Source organism: Sus scrofa, chromosome 14 (assembly GCF_054392235.1).
Source record: "Sus scrofa isolate SSC_HxYL_T2T_F1_AM1 chromosome 14, Sscrofa_HxYL_maternal_Yorkshire_Landrace_v2.0, whole genome shotgun sequence".
Lineage (NCBI taxonomy): Eukaryota > Metazoa > Chordata > Mammalia > Artiodactyla > Suidae > Sus > Sus scrofa.
Genome location: NC_139396.1, coordinates 51,541,140 through 51,554,019, shown reverse-complemented (window position 1 = coordinate 51,554,019; position 12,880 = coordinate 51,541,140). Strand labels below are relative to the sequence as shown.

At 45.4% G+C, this 12,880-nt stretch overlaps 2 protein-coding genes across 15 annotated transcripts in view; one reads left to right on the top strand and one right to left on the bottom strand.

The window, feature by feature from the left end:
* The window catches only part of CLIP1 (CAP-Gly domain containing linker protein 1), a 147,537-nt gene extending 137,522 nt beyond the window's left edge, over positions 1-10,015 (bottom strand). For all 14 annotated transcript variants that reach the window (XR_014827225.1, XR_014827226.1, XM_084996045.1 and 11 more), the window contains exon 1: positions 9,868-10,015. The gene's annotated coding sequence lies outside the window, so the exon portion shown is untranslated. The remainder of the gene's footprint in view (positions 1-9,867) is intronic.
* LOC146396550 (uncharacterized) lies at positions 9,035-11,366 on the top strand. The gene is made up of 3 exons (XM_084997474.1): positions 9,035-9,392; positions 9,579-10,285; positions 10,416-11,366. Exons 1-3 carry the CDS (start codon positions 9,035-9,037, stop codon positions 10,470-10,472), a joined length of 1,122 nt encoding a protein of 373 aa, XP_084853600.1. The 3' UTR covers positions 10,473-11,366.
* The last annotated feature ends 1,514 nt before the right edge of the window (positions 11,367-12,880 follow it).

Genomic DNA, 12,880 nt, shown 5'->3' with positions numbered 1-12,880 from the left:
AAACCAGGGACTGAACTCATGTTCTTATGGATACTAGTTGGGTTCGTTAACCACTGAGCCACGACGGGAACTCCTGGACACAGGTTTGACCCCCAGCCCAGCACAGTGGCTTAAAGGATCTGGAGTTGCTGTAGCTGCAGAAGAGGTCACAACTTCGGCTGGGATCTGATCCCTGGCGCAGGAACTCCATATGCTGCAAGGTAGCCAAAAAAGAAAAGAAAACTAAAACAGAAAATAAGCGTGGGAGTTCCCGTTGTGGCACAGTGAAAACAAATCCTAGTAACCACAAGGTTGTGTGTTCGATCCCTAGCCTTGCACAGTGGAAACAAATTCGCCTAGTAACCGTAAGGTTGTGGGTTCAATCCTGCATTGCTGTTGTTGTGGCTGTGGCATAGGCCAGTGACTACAGCTCTGATTCAACCCCTAGCCTGGGAACATCCACAGGCCGCATGTTCGGCCCTAAAAAGCAAAAAAGAGAAAGAGAAAAAGAAAAGAACAAGTGTGGGCAATGATAAGGAAAAACTAGAACCCTTGAGCACCGATGGTAGGAATATAAAATGATCTCTGTGGAAAACCAGTATGGTGGTTCCTCAAAAAATTATGAATTAGGTGTGCTGAAAAAGAGAAAAAAAAAAATCTAACCTTAACCGTATGATCCAGCAATTCCAGTTCTGGGTATGTACCCAAAAGAATTGAAACCAGGGTCTCAAAGCAACCATTATACACCCATGTTCACAGCAGCATTATTCACAAAAATAGCTAAAGTGTGCCAGCAATCCAAGTGTCCGCTAACAGATGAATGTTAGGCAAAATGTGATGTAAACATACAATGGAGTATTATTCACCCTTTAAAAGGAAGGGAATTCTGACACACTACAAGGATGAACCTTGAGGACACTGTGCTGAGTGAAATAAGCCACTCTCAAAAAGACAAACACCATAGGATTCCACCTACACTAAGTGCTTCAGAGTACTCAAAATCAAAGGGAAAGTAGACTGGTGGTTGCCAGGGGCTGAGGGAGGGAAGAATGGGGAGTCACTGTTTAATAGATAAAGAGTTTCAGTTTCGCAACATGAAAGGAGCTCTGGAGCTGGATGATGGTGATGGTTGCACAACAATGAGAATGTTCCTCCCTTTTCTTCTCTCTCTCTTTTTCAGCTGCCCCACAGTACATGGAAGTTCCTGGGCTAAGGATCGAATCCGAGAGGAGCTTCAACCTACACCACAGCTGTGGCAATGCTGGTTTCACTGTATCAGGCTGGAGGATCAAACAAGTGCCTCCACAAAGACAAGCCGATCAATTAACCCACTGTGCCACAATGGGAATTACTTGAATGTCTGTCTTTAACGCCACTAAACCGTAAACATAAAAATGGTTAAGATGGTAAATTTTATGTTATATGTTCTACCATAATAAAAGCAATTTTAAAAAAGATAACTGGTATTCTTTCATATAACCTTTTTATCCTAATGGCAACATGCTACTATTCTGCACTTTGCTCTTTATACAAATATTCTGAAAGCCTTCAAGTAAATGCAAATCAAAATCATGAGATACCAGGAGTTCCCATTGTAGTTCAGCAGGTTAAGAACCTGAGTAGTGGAGTTCCCATCGTGGCTCAGTGGTTAACAAATCCGACTAGGAACCATGAGGTTGCAGGTTCGATCCCTGGCCTTGCTCAGTGGGTTGCCGTGAGCGGTGGTGTAGGTCACAGACATGGCTCAGATCCCACATTGCTGTGGCGCTGGAGTAGGCTGGTGGCTACAGCTCTGATTAGACCCCTAGCTTGGGAATCTCCATATGCCATGGGAGTGGCCCTAGAAAAGGCAAAAAGACAGAAAAAAAAGAAAAAAGAAAAAAAAAAAAGAACCTGAGTAGTATCCACGAGGATGCAGGTTTGATTCCTGGCCTCGCTCACTGAGTTAAGTATCTGCTGTTACCCTGAGCTGTGGTGTAGGTCACAGACACAGCTGGATTCCACGTTGATGTGGCAGCCACAGCTCTCATTCAACTCCTAGCCTAGGAATTTCCAGATACTGCAAGTGTGGCCCTAAAAAGCAAAAAAAAAACCAAAACAAAACAACAAAAAAAAACTATACGATACCAAACTTCACCCTCACTAGGATGCCTATAAACAAAAAGATAAGTGTTGACAAGGATGTGAGAAAACTGGAACCTCATTCATTGCCGGTTGTACAACCACTTGGGAAAACAGTCTTTCAGTTCCTCAAAAGGTAGGGTTCCCATATGATCCAACAATTCTTTTCCTAGGTGTACACTCAAGATGAATGAAAACATATGTCCACATAAAAACTAATACACAAATGTTCACAGCTGCATTATATTAGCAAAAAGTAGATACAACCCAAATGTCTTATCTGATGGTGCACAAACAAAATGTGGTATATCCACACAAAGGAATGTATTTCAACCACAAAAAGAAATGACATAGGGGAATTCCTCTTGTAGCATGCACCAGTCCTATGTCATTTTTTTTTTTTTTTTTTTTTTTTGTCTTTTTGCCTTTTCTAGGGCCGCTCCCGTGGCACATGGAGGTTCCCAGGCTAGGGGTTGAATCGGAGCTATAGCCTCTGGCCTACACCAGAGCCACAGCAACGTGGGATCCGAGCCATGTCTACGACCTACACCACAGCTCACAGCAACGCTGGATCCTTAAGCCGATGAGCGAGGCCAGGGATCGAACCTGCAACCTCATGGTTCCTAGTCAGATTCATTAACCACTGAGCCATGACGGGAACTCCTACAAGGATGAACTTTGAAAACATTTTGCTAAGTGAAAGGAGTCAGTAAAACTGTATGATTCCGTTTATATGAAATTCCAGAATAGGCAAATCTATAGAGACAGAGAGTAGAGCTTGGGAGCCTAGGACTGGGAGAGTAGAGGGGAAATCCAGTTAACTATTAATGGGTAAAGGGTTCCTTTTTGGGGTGAAGAAAATATTCTAAAATTGATTGTGGTGATGGTTGTACAACTCTGTGTAAAAAATGAAGATATTAGTATTCCCAGAAATTTTCCTATTTACTACATAAAACCAGGTATTTCTGACCCAGCAGCATAAAAATGACTGGCATAAAAACCTTAGGATAATAAGATGCTCAAGACCACTTAGAAGGACTCCTCCCCAGGGCAGGGAGGCCTCGCCTAGATATAAACCCAAACATCTTAATTTTATTTCCTGTTACCTGCCCTCACACTACAGAGCAGGAGACTATTATCTCCACATCCTACTTTTATGCCTTTGTTCAATCTGGCCTAGAATGTCTTATCTAATCCATCCCTGCCTAGCAACCCTCCATCTCCATCAATGCCAAATACAAGGGCTAATTCCTACCGAGGAAGCTTCTTTAATTCCCTCTCATATATACACACACACAAGCGAAGTGAACTGACCAGGGTCCCAAGGTTGTAGGAAGGGGTTCCCTGCCAGGGCTCTTGTCTAACACCTGAAAATGAACTGTCTGAGGAGACACACATGCTGACAAAGTCAGAGACTTCATTGGGAAGGGGGCGCCCGGGCAGAGAGCAGCAGGGTGAGGGTACCCAGGAGAACTGCTCTGCTTCATGGCTCACAGTCTCTGGTTTTATGGGAATGGGATTAGTTTCTGTGTTGTCTCTGGCCAAGCTTCTTGCTCGGCCCATACCTGGTCTGGCCTAAAGTCCTTCCTGATGGTGCCAGCATCTCTCAGCCAAGATGGATTCCAGCGCCAAGGATCCTGGGAGGTTGGTTGTCTCCTCCCTCCTATTGGCAACCTCCCCAAATCCTCCAGGCTAGTCTTCAGGGCAGCACCTGGTTCCTTATCAGGGCCTCCTGCTGTGAGACAACTCATACAAACTGCTATTATCATGCCTGGACTAGATGGGCAGTTTTAGTCAACGGTCATCTAAAGCCAGCATACATCAGCTTCAGCCTACACCTGGCCCACAGGACTGTCTCACCTTGTGAGACAGAGCTCCTTCTACCCAGCACAGTCTTCACAGCAGTCAACGAATGTTTGATTAATCGGTATTTCTGGGGTCTTCTCCCACCCCACAGGACAGTTTCTATTGGTCGCATTCATCGAAAAAGCTCTAACCATTCGCAAAATAGGCCAGGTGACTCACAGTCAGCCAGTGACACAGACTGGTCTTTCCTTTGTCTTCCTAGGCCCCTTTGCTATTTGAAAACAATGATGACTCCCTTAGCACTGTTATGACCACCACATCTTCTTCATTAATACAGGAACCCCACCAGGTGGACAGGGCCGGTGCTACCCCCCATTTTACAGAGTGAGAAGCAGATTGAGAGAAGCCAGGCAACCTGCCCAACTTCACATGACTCACTGAGTTGGGGCTGAAGCAAATCCAGGACCTCAAACTTCTTAAGAGTAGTTCTGATTTCCCAGGTTGGTTTGCTGAGAATATTCTCAGTGAAAATATTAATTATTGCAAAATAAAAATATAGATCCAGTCATAAAAATATTTTTTACACATAAAGAAAAAAAACTAGGACATACTCTGAAACACTGAAATAATTTTCTCTGGGCAGTAGGATTATGGATAATTTGCTTTTTTCTGTGTTTTTTAATATGTCTGTTATATATCTTATACACTGAAACCACATATAACTGGATAACTAATATGCTATTAAAATGTAAGGGCCCTTCAATTAAAAAAAAGATATATAGCACTTCTCTGGTGGTGTAGCGGGTTAAGGATCCGGCATTGTCACTGCTATGGCTCCAGTCGCAGCTGTGGCACAGGTTCAATCCCTGGCCTGGGAACCTCTGCATACTATGGGCACAGACCAAAAAAAAAAGACATTAGAAGATAATGTCTCCAGTAAGAAATAATTCTATGAATGAAATGAAGATCAAAAGATTTGATTGAAAGTTTTTTTGGGGGGAAACATCCGTAATCTCTCTTAGCCTTCCTGACAGAGAAAATATGCCAAATATTTCAATGCACTATTTGACTGGCGCTCTGCAGAATGGGGGGGGGATCTCATTAAAGTTGCCTTCCCTTTTACATCAAACCCAAATTTTGGATGATTTGCACGTCCTGAACATCTGGAACTTCAGGCCTTTAACTTCACAGAAGATACAGTAAATCAAGGACTCTGCAATTTTAAGTGTAAAAAATGGGCAGAGTTAAAACCGGGATCTAATCCAAACTATACTTAGACATAAGTAAGCAAAGGAGAATACAAATATCAAGTACTTAATTCAAGTTGGAAGTATATTACACCTTATGCTTATATAAAACACTAGGGCAGCAAAATGTCTGTCTGGAGTCTCATTAGGTTTCCTAAGAAGAGGCAGATGAGAATACATTTCCCCCGGGAAAGAGATATCAGAAAGGTTTCCCAACAGGGATTCTGTAACAGGACTACTTTTCTAAGATTCTGCAAAGAATACTTCTCTGATTTTGTGGCTGAACCACCATAACATAAACAATTAAAAAACAGACCCACCCATTGCGTTAGTGCTAGTGGAATCTGTCCTTCTGGAAGTGCCAGATGGAGATTAAAAAAAAAAAAAAAAAGCTCTTTACTAATTGTGGCCAAGATTCCTTGGTACTTGATGCCAGGGCCAGGATATTAACCCAGATGTCCTAGCCAAATTCAAGGTTGGTTAATTACAGTCTGCCAACTCCCCCCCCCGAACACACACACACACACACACACACACACACACACACACACACACACACACACAAAAGGCTTCGTATGTTCCCTGATTTGAAATCTGAACAGGTCACTCTTGAAATTCTTGCAGAGTGCCATCAGTCAATATGTTTTCCTTTAAAAGTGCATTGTAACTCAAATATTGATTTAAAGCATATGGATTCCTTGAGTTCCATCTACATGGGAAATATACATGTAATCCTAAAAATATATAGGATTCCAATAACAACTACATACACACACATATATAGGGGATGCTACCTTAGTTTAAAGCCTCCCTAAACAGTCCTCTAAAAAATTCATATTCAGAGTAATTCTGACATTGCCTTCCAATTAAGATTGAAGGGACTTAAATAAAGGTTTATATTAAACACAGATTTTGAGCCATGAAACTTTTAAGACTAAAATGGAAGGCTCTGCTGCTAGGAAAAAGCTATATACGAAAATGTCAGTTACAAGGCCTCCCAGGGTTGAGCAAAAATCCTGCATCCAACAGCAAGTCTGAACATCAAGTACAGGTCTGGCCTTTCTGCCATCCACTTACTTAAGGTTTCACTGCCAACATATTCTGTGCACTGCTTAAAATAATGTATATGGGGGTTCAATTTCTAGCTCTGTATTCACTGGCTGGGTAGCCTTTTAGGCAAGTTAGTGAAATTCTTTACTCCTGAATTCCATCTTTAACTTTTTCCTCATCAAAACCACTAATAACATGGCACAAAATTATTCTGTTTCTTTCACTATTTTTAAATACTTTAATACACATTTTAAGGACTACCATCTATATGGCCTTAAATTGTCTGCCCCTCCCAAGCTCCCACTTCAGGACCTTCGTACTTGCTGTGCCCTCTTCCTACTATGCCCTTCCCTCTGGGATCTACATTTCCTCACTTCCCCTAGATCTCTATTTAAAAGTCATTTTCTCAGCAAAGCCTCCTTTTACCACTCTATCTAACATTTCCATTTCCCTAACTCTTGTCCCCCAAACACTTCATATTTCTCCTTCATTGATTTATGTATTTTTTCTTACTATGTCTCACTTTCCAACACACAATAAATTTTATTAATATGGTTATGGTTTGCCTCCCCTGCATGAAGAAGGGGAGTTCCACATGAACAGGGATTTCTGTTTTATTTACTGCTGTAGCACCAGCTCCCAGAACAGCATCGGGCACACAGTAGTTGCTCAATGAATATTTGTTGAAAAATTACCAAATGAGACCTAAGTACTGCCCACATATAGGTACACCAGAGCTCCACAAGCTCCCTTTGGGAAGACTATCACCACTTCAAAAATAAAGAAAAAGAGAACTAGTGGCTTGCAATGATTAGGAAACAACATTGTCCATTCTGTATATCTGAGAAAAACACACTCGACATCCCACCTCATTTTTATGAGGAAAAAAGGAAAGAAGCTAATAATTAGGATAAAGTGGAAAAGTAACAATTTATATGAGATGAAAAGTCTCACTTTAGTTAACAATGCACAAAGTTTTAATGCTAACAAATATTAAGCCATCTTCCTGTGACTTGACTACATTACCTTCAGTTGTTTTTCTTTAGCTTTAACTTCTATAAAAACCAGTCCTGAAACTTAGGGACCTATTTTCAATTAACTAAATAATGAATATTCACTGAGCACATGGGACTGCAGAATTCTGCAGGGGGTGCTACAAAGTGAAATACAAGGTCTTTGAGATATAGATACAGATATAGACAGATATCGATATACACACATAAACATATACACATACTGGAGTTCCCGTCATGGCTCAGTGGTTAACAATCCCAGCTATGATTCATGAGGATGCGGGTTCAGTCCATGGCCTCGCTCAGTGGGTTAAGGATCCGGCATTGCCGTGGATGGGGGTGGAGGTCGAAGACCCGGCTCGGATCCTGAGTTGCTGTGGCTGTCAGGTAGGCCAGCAGCTGCATGGCCGATCCAACCCCTAGCCTGGGAACTTCCATATGCCTCTGGTGCGGCCCTAAAAAGCAAAAAAACAAAATAAAATAAAAATATACATATACACATACATGTACACAAACATATACATTATTGATTATGTGTGCACACACACATACACACATATACATATACGTACACACACATACACACTAGGAAGAACAGAAATACATCTGCACAAAATTAAGAACAGGCTGCCAATATGTGACAAAAATCAAAAGTGCCTATCTTTGTACAGAGTATAAGAGGTCCAATTTATCTCTTACACACCATGCATTGGGATTAGAATCCCAACAGAGATAGCACTTAAAAGGCAAGAAAACTAGACTTAAGTTCACATGCTTTTATGGGTCACATGAGATACAAGAGGCTTAATATCAGACACTAGATGAAAAAAATTTAAGGTAAATAAGAGCACCAAATTCTAAACTCTTGAAGAACAGAAACCAGATCCGCTCATGCCATATTCAAACTCAAGTAGGAGCTTAAGCAATTGTTGAGAAAAACAGGGAAGAGCACCATCTTTATCTTTAGAATACCTTCGAAGGGTCCATCCAGTTTGTTTTTTTACCTTTTGAACTAGGCCTAGCAGAAGCCTAAGCTGTACTTCACTTTCTCTGAACCTTAAAAACCCAGGACAAGCCCTTGGCCAAGCAAAGACCCACTGTCTTTGCTTTAATAAGGGCCAGCCTTGCTCCTTGTCAGACAGCCACCACACTAATTCAATAACAAAGCACCTGGAGTCAGAATACCTGAGCTCAAATCCTGACACCACCACTTATCAGCTGTGTGGCCCTGGGCAGGGCAAGGTCCTTGACCTTTCTATGCCTCCTCTGTAAAATGGGGATAATGATAGCACAGTCACAGGTTAGATTAATTAATAAGATAAGACACACGAAACACTAGCCCAGGGCCTGACCACCAGAAACCCTCAATAAAGGTTAACATTTCCAGAGAAAAATGCACCAAAGCTGAGGAGCAACATACCTGAGCACTCTTGTCAAAGGTTATCATTAAACCCAAAGGTCTAATACATTTGGTCTCTAGGCTGTGCATACTATAGGTAGTAGCAGTTTTTAAAAAATAAAAAATAAAAATAACACCAACCAGAACCACAACCATAAGAGCAACAGCAGTAACACTAATACAAAGCTCTTATTGGCCAGGCAGGGTCCTAACCTAGAACAGAAAGAAGTCAAGGCTGCCGAACCAAAAAAAAAAAAAAGATGCAGCATTTTTTCCACCCTCCTTTTAAAATACAGTAATTGGCGCCCAGGTTTTGCTAAAAACAGGTATCGAAACATTGCAGACTGAACGTGTAATTTCTTCAAAGCAAAGAGGTGGGGCTGTGACGGGAGGGGGGGGTGGGGCGCGGTTCCTGCCAGATGGAAAAGCCACATGAAGTGGAGAAAGATGAGTTCAGGATTTCTCCCCAGATCAAAATCAGATATTTGAAGCACAGGACCGCCAAAGGAGGGGAAGCAGTGGTGTCTGCTTTTAAAATAACCTCTGAACAAGTGTCATCTGCCTTCAGAGCCAATCCCCTGCCGAGGCAGAAGGTTCGGGTTACGGGGCAGCGGGGTTATTTCAGAAATCCCTATCACCTCTCATCATCTACCTTCTCCAACAATCAGTCCCACTCGGGGGGGCTGTGTGTGGGGGACAAAAGCCACGGCCGGCCAGGCCCCAGGCCAGTTGGGTCAGCTCGCCGCCGAGGCCACGGCCAGGGTGCCCTCCATTCCGGTTCGCGGGCACCGCTGCCAAGGGCCCGGGCAATGCTCAGGTGGCCGCCGGGGCAACAGGTCCCGCCGGGCCTCGGCCCCTCCAGGGGGTCCACCCCCCCAGGGCCGAGGGGAGCAGAGAGGGACGCCAGGGAGGGAGCGGCGCCTGGGGCGGCGCAGGGGCAAGGAGTCCAAGCTCCATCTTGAGGCGGGCGGAGGAAGGGAAGGCCGGGCTCGGCGCTGACAGGGCCGGCGACTTTTCCGGCTCCGGGGGAGCACCCCAGAGACCCCTGGCCTCCAGGGCCATCCCCCTGGGGCTCCCCGGAACCCCTCGAGGGGGGGCGGTGCGCGGGACTCGGTCCCCCTCTCGGACGCCGGGCCGGCCCCCGACCCCAAGCCGGGAGGGCAGGAGAGGGCCCGGCGGGGCGGGAGGGGAAAGGTGAGGAGGGGACGGGGAAGGGGAGAGGGCCCGCGCCGCGCCCGCTCGCCCCGCTCACCGCTCGCCGCCGCCTCGGTAGCCGCCAGTCGCCGCCACCTGCCCCACTGCAGCAGCAGCAGCCGCGCGGCCGCCGCCTCCCGGCTCGTCGGCTCCGGGCGGGGGAGAGCGTGACGCGCCGCCGCGGGGCCGGGCGGGCGCGCGCCGCCTGGAGAAGACGCCGCGGCGGCTCCACCCCGCGCGCTCCGCCGCCGCGCCCACTCCGGTCGGCCCAGCGCCTCGGACCCCGCCGCCAGCTCCGCGTCCGAGCCCCCAGCCGCTGCCTCTTTGTCTGCACCCGGGCCGCCGCTCTGGAGAAACGAACCTCAGACCCCCGGCGCGCCCGCCATCCAGCTCTCAGATCCCAGAGAGGACCGGGATGGGGAAGAAGGTGCGAGGAAACCCGAGAGGCCTGGACCAAGGGGCTTCTCATCATCTCGGTTAGTTCCCCATTTTCTGAACGTGTTCCCAGAATTTGCAAGTCACACCCGAGAGCTCCATTGAGACTTGATCGCACAGCCTGTTAATTTGCAGCTGATTTTTTTCTTTTTTCTTTTCCTTTTTTGCCAGATCCAGGGTGAGAAATCCTTTGAAATAAGCTCGGAGGAGCTGCCCACAGCTGGTTAACTTTAGGGAGCGTCCTCTCTGCCCTCCTCGCCCTCCAAGTAAGACCCAGGGTGAGCAACCTCTGGGGAAAGCACTGCAGCAAATGAAGCTTGAGAAGGACCATCTCCTCCCTCCCCTTCCCTCCAGGGAAAGACCGAGAGTTTAAAAATCCCTTGAAACAAACCCAACACTTGCTCCGTCAGTTTGAGAAAAGCCTTTTATTCGCCTCAGCCGCTTGGAGGGAAGCCCTGGTTAACGTCCTGTCCTCCCACCTCCCCACAGGGATCTCCTTTAAAAGCTTTTGAAAGGGACTGGAGGGGAGGCAGCAACAGCCTGCTCCGGGCCGGTGCAGCGGAGGGCGGCCAGCATTTCACTCCCATGGACCATGGCAACCCCAGAAGCTTTGCAGCTCCTGGAAGGAATTTGCAGCTGTGGGTGAAGCCCAGTATTTTACAACGACTTAGTAGTGGATAGGGGGCCCAGGGCTTCCCCATCCTCTCTGGTGGAAGGGAATAATCAGGAGGGTGACCCCCTTGCTGACCTTTATTCAAAGCACTGGTGCTGCTTGGACCAACAGGCATGCACAGAGCAGGGGGAGGGAACTGCAATGAAAATGCATGGAGTTCTGAACAAACAAGTAAATGTATCTGCTGGCACCTCCCCTGGATTCAGGCTTAAGTCACAAAAATCCTGTTTCCTAACTCAACATCACCTTAGTTTGCAAGTTGCAAGGTCAAAGTGTGGTGGCACCCCTGGTATCCAGTATGGATATTCCTAATCTGAAAGTCATACCTCACCCTCTCATCTGAATACTTTTCAGCACTAATGCACAACCTATATAATCATAGATGCGGTAGAAAAAGGCAGAGACTACTGTTGAGTGGGATGCAAATAAACACTTCTGTTTTCCTCTTATCTCCTCTTATTCTTTTTTTTTTTTGGTCTGTTTAGGGCTGCCCTCTTGGCATATGGAAGTTCCCAGGCTAGGGGTTGAATCAGAGCTGTAGCTGCCAGCCTGCACCACAGCCACAGCAACGCAGGATCCAAGCCGCATCTTTGACCTGCACCACAGCTCACTGCAACTCCAGATTCCCAAACCCACTGAGCGAAGCCAGGGATTGAACCCGAGTCCTCATGGATGCTTGTCGGGTTCATTAACCACTGACCACGATGGGAACTCCTCCTCTAATCATTCTACTGAGCCTATCTTTATTTCTAAATGTTGTTCATCATGGAATTTTTGGCATTAATTTCAGTGTTTAAAATATCGCATTGGAGTTCCTGTCGTGGCTCAGTGGTTAACGAATCCAACTAGGAACCATGAGGTTGTAGGTTCGATCCCTGGCCTCCCTCAGTGGGTTAAGGATCCAGCGTTGCCATGAGCTGTGGTGTAGGTTGCAGATGCCTCTGGTGTAGGCCGTTGGCTACAGCTCCCATTAGACCCCTGGCCTGGGAACCTCCATATGCCTAGGGAGCGGCCCAAGAAATAGCAAAAAGACAAAAAACAAACAAACAAACAAACAAAATCTCATTAAAATAATAGTTTCCTTGAATACTGAGTTTTTAAAGCCCCCTTAAATTTTGTGACCAAGGCCTAGTTCCAGCCCTACTACCAGGGCATTGACTGTGCTCATTCCCATGGTGTGGCTGGTGTTAGGACTAAAGAAGTTGGTCAGTTCTATTTCAAATTAAGCATTCTGTTTTTAGATGGAGCCACTGAGCTTTTTTAAATACATGTCCTCTGTAAAAGTATTAGAACAGCTCAGTGGACAAGACTTTGGAAGGTGGAGGAGAGTGGCAGAAGTTGAAAGTCAGATAGGAGCTCCCTAGTCTTCATTTTACAAGGCGGGGAAGTCATTAAATACTTTTTTTTTTTTTTTGGCTAGAAAGGATAAAAAATAAAAGTTTAATCATGTCATTAATTAACCAATAACTACAAATAGTGATAGACCTGTGTGGAGGGGAAGCGGTGCTTTAGTCACAACATAAATTCAATAGATCATGTCCAGAGATGATAACTAAATAAGAATATAGGTATACTTTCAGAGATATAGAAGTTACACCTGAAGAACTAAAGGCAAAAATGTGGTGGTCTTTGGAGAACAGAGTTGGGAGGATGGGCAGAACAAACTGCTGCTTTTCATTATAAACCCTGGTGTACTTTATTTTTTGAAATGTGCATGTATTACTTTGATTTCTTAAAAAAAAAAAGAGAGAGAGGGAGAGAGGGAGTTCCCATCATAGCTCAGTGGAAACGAATCTGACTAGTATCCATGAGGACACAGGTTGAGTCCCTAGTCTCGATCAGTGGGTTAAGGATCTGGCATTGCTGTGGCTGTGGTGTAAGCCAGCAGCTGTAGCTCCAATTTGACCCCTAGCCTAGGAACCTCCATATGCTGTGGGTGCGGCCCTAAAAAGACCAAAAAAAA

Excerpts from the sequence above, each read along its gene's own strand:
- LOC146396550 (XM_084997474.1), top strand. The coding sequence starts at position 9,035 with ATGGAAAAGCCACATGAAGTGGAGAAAGATGAGTTCAGGATTTCTCCC. Across the intron at positions 9,393-9,578 it reads CCAGGGTGCCCTCCATTCCG|GCGGGCGGAGGAAGGGAAGG; the intron begins GTTCGCGGGCAC and ends CTCCATCTTGAG. Across the intron at positions 10,286-10,415 it reads AGGGGCTTCTCATCATCTCG|ATCCAGGGTGAGAAATCCTT; the intron begins GTTAGTTCCCCA and ends CTTTTTTGCCAG.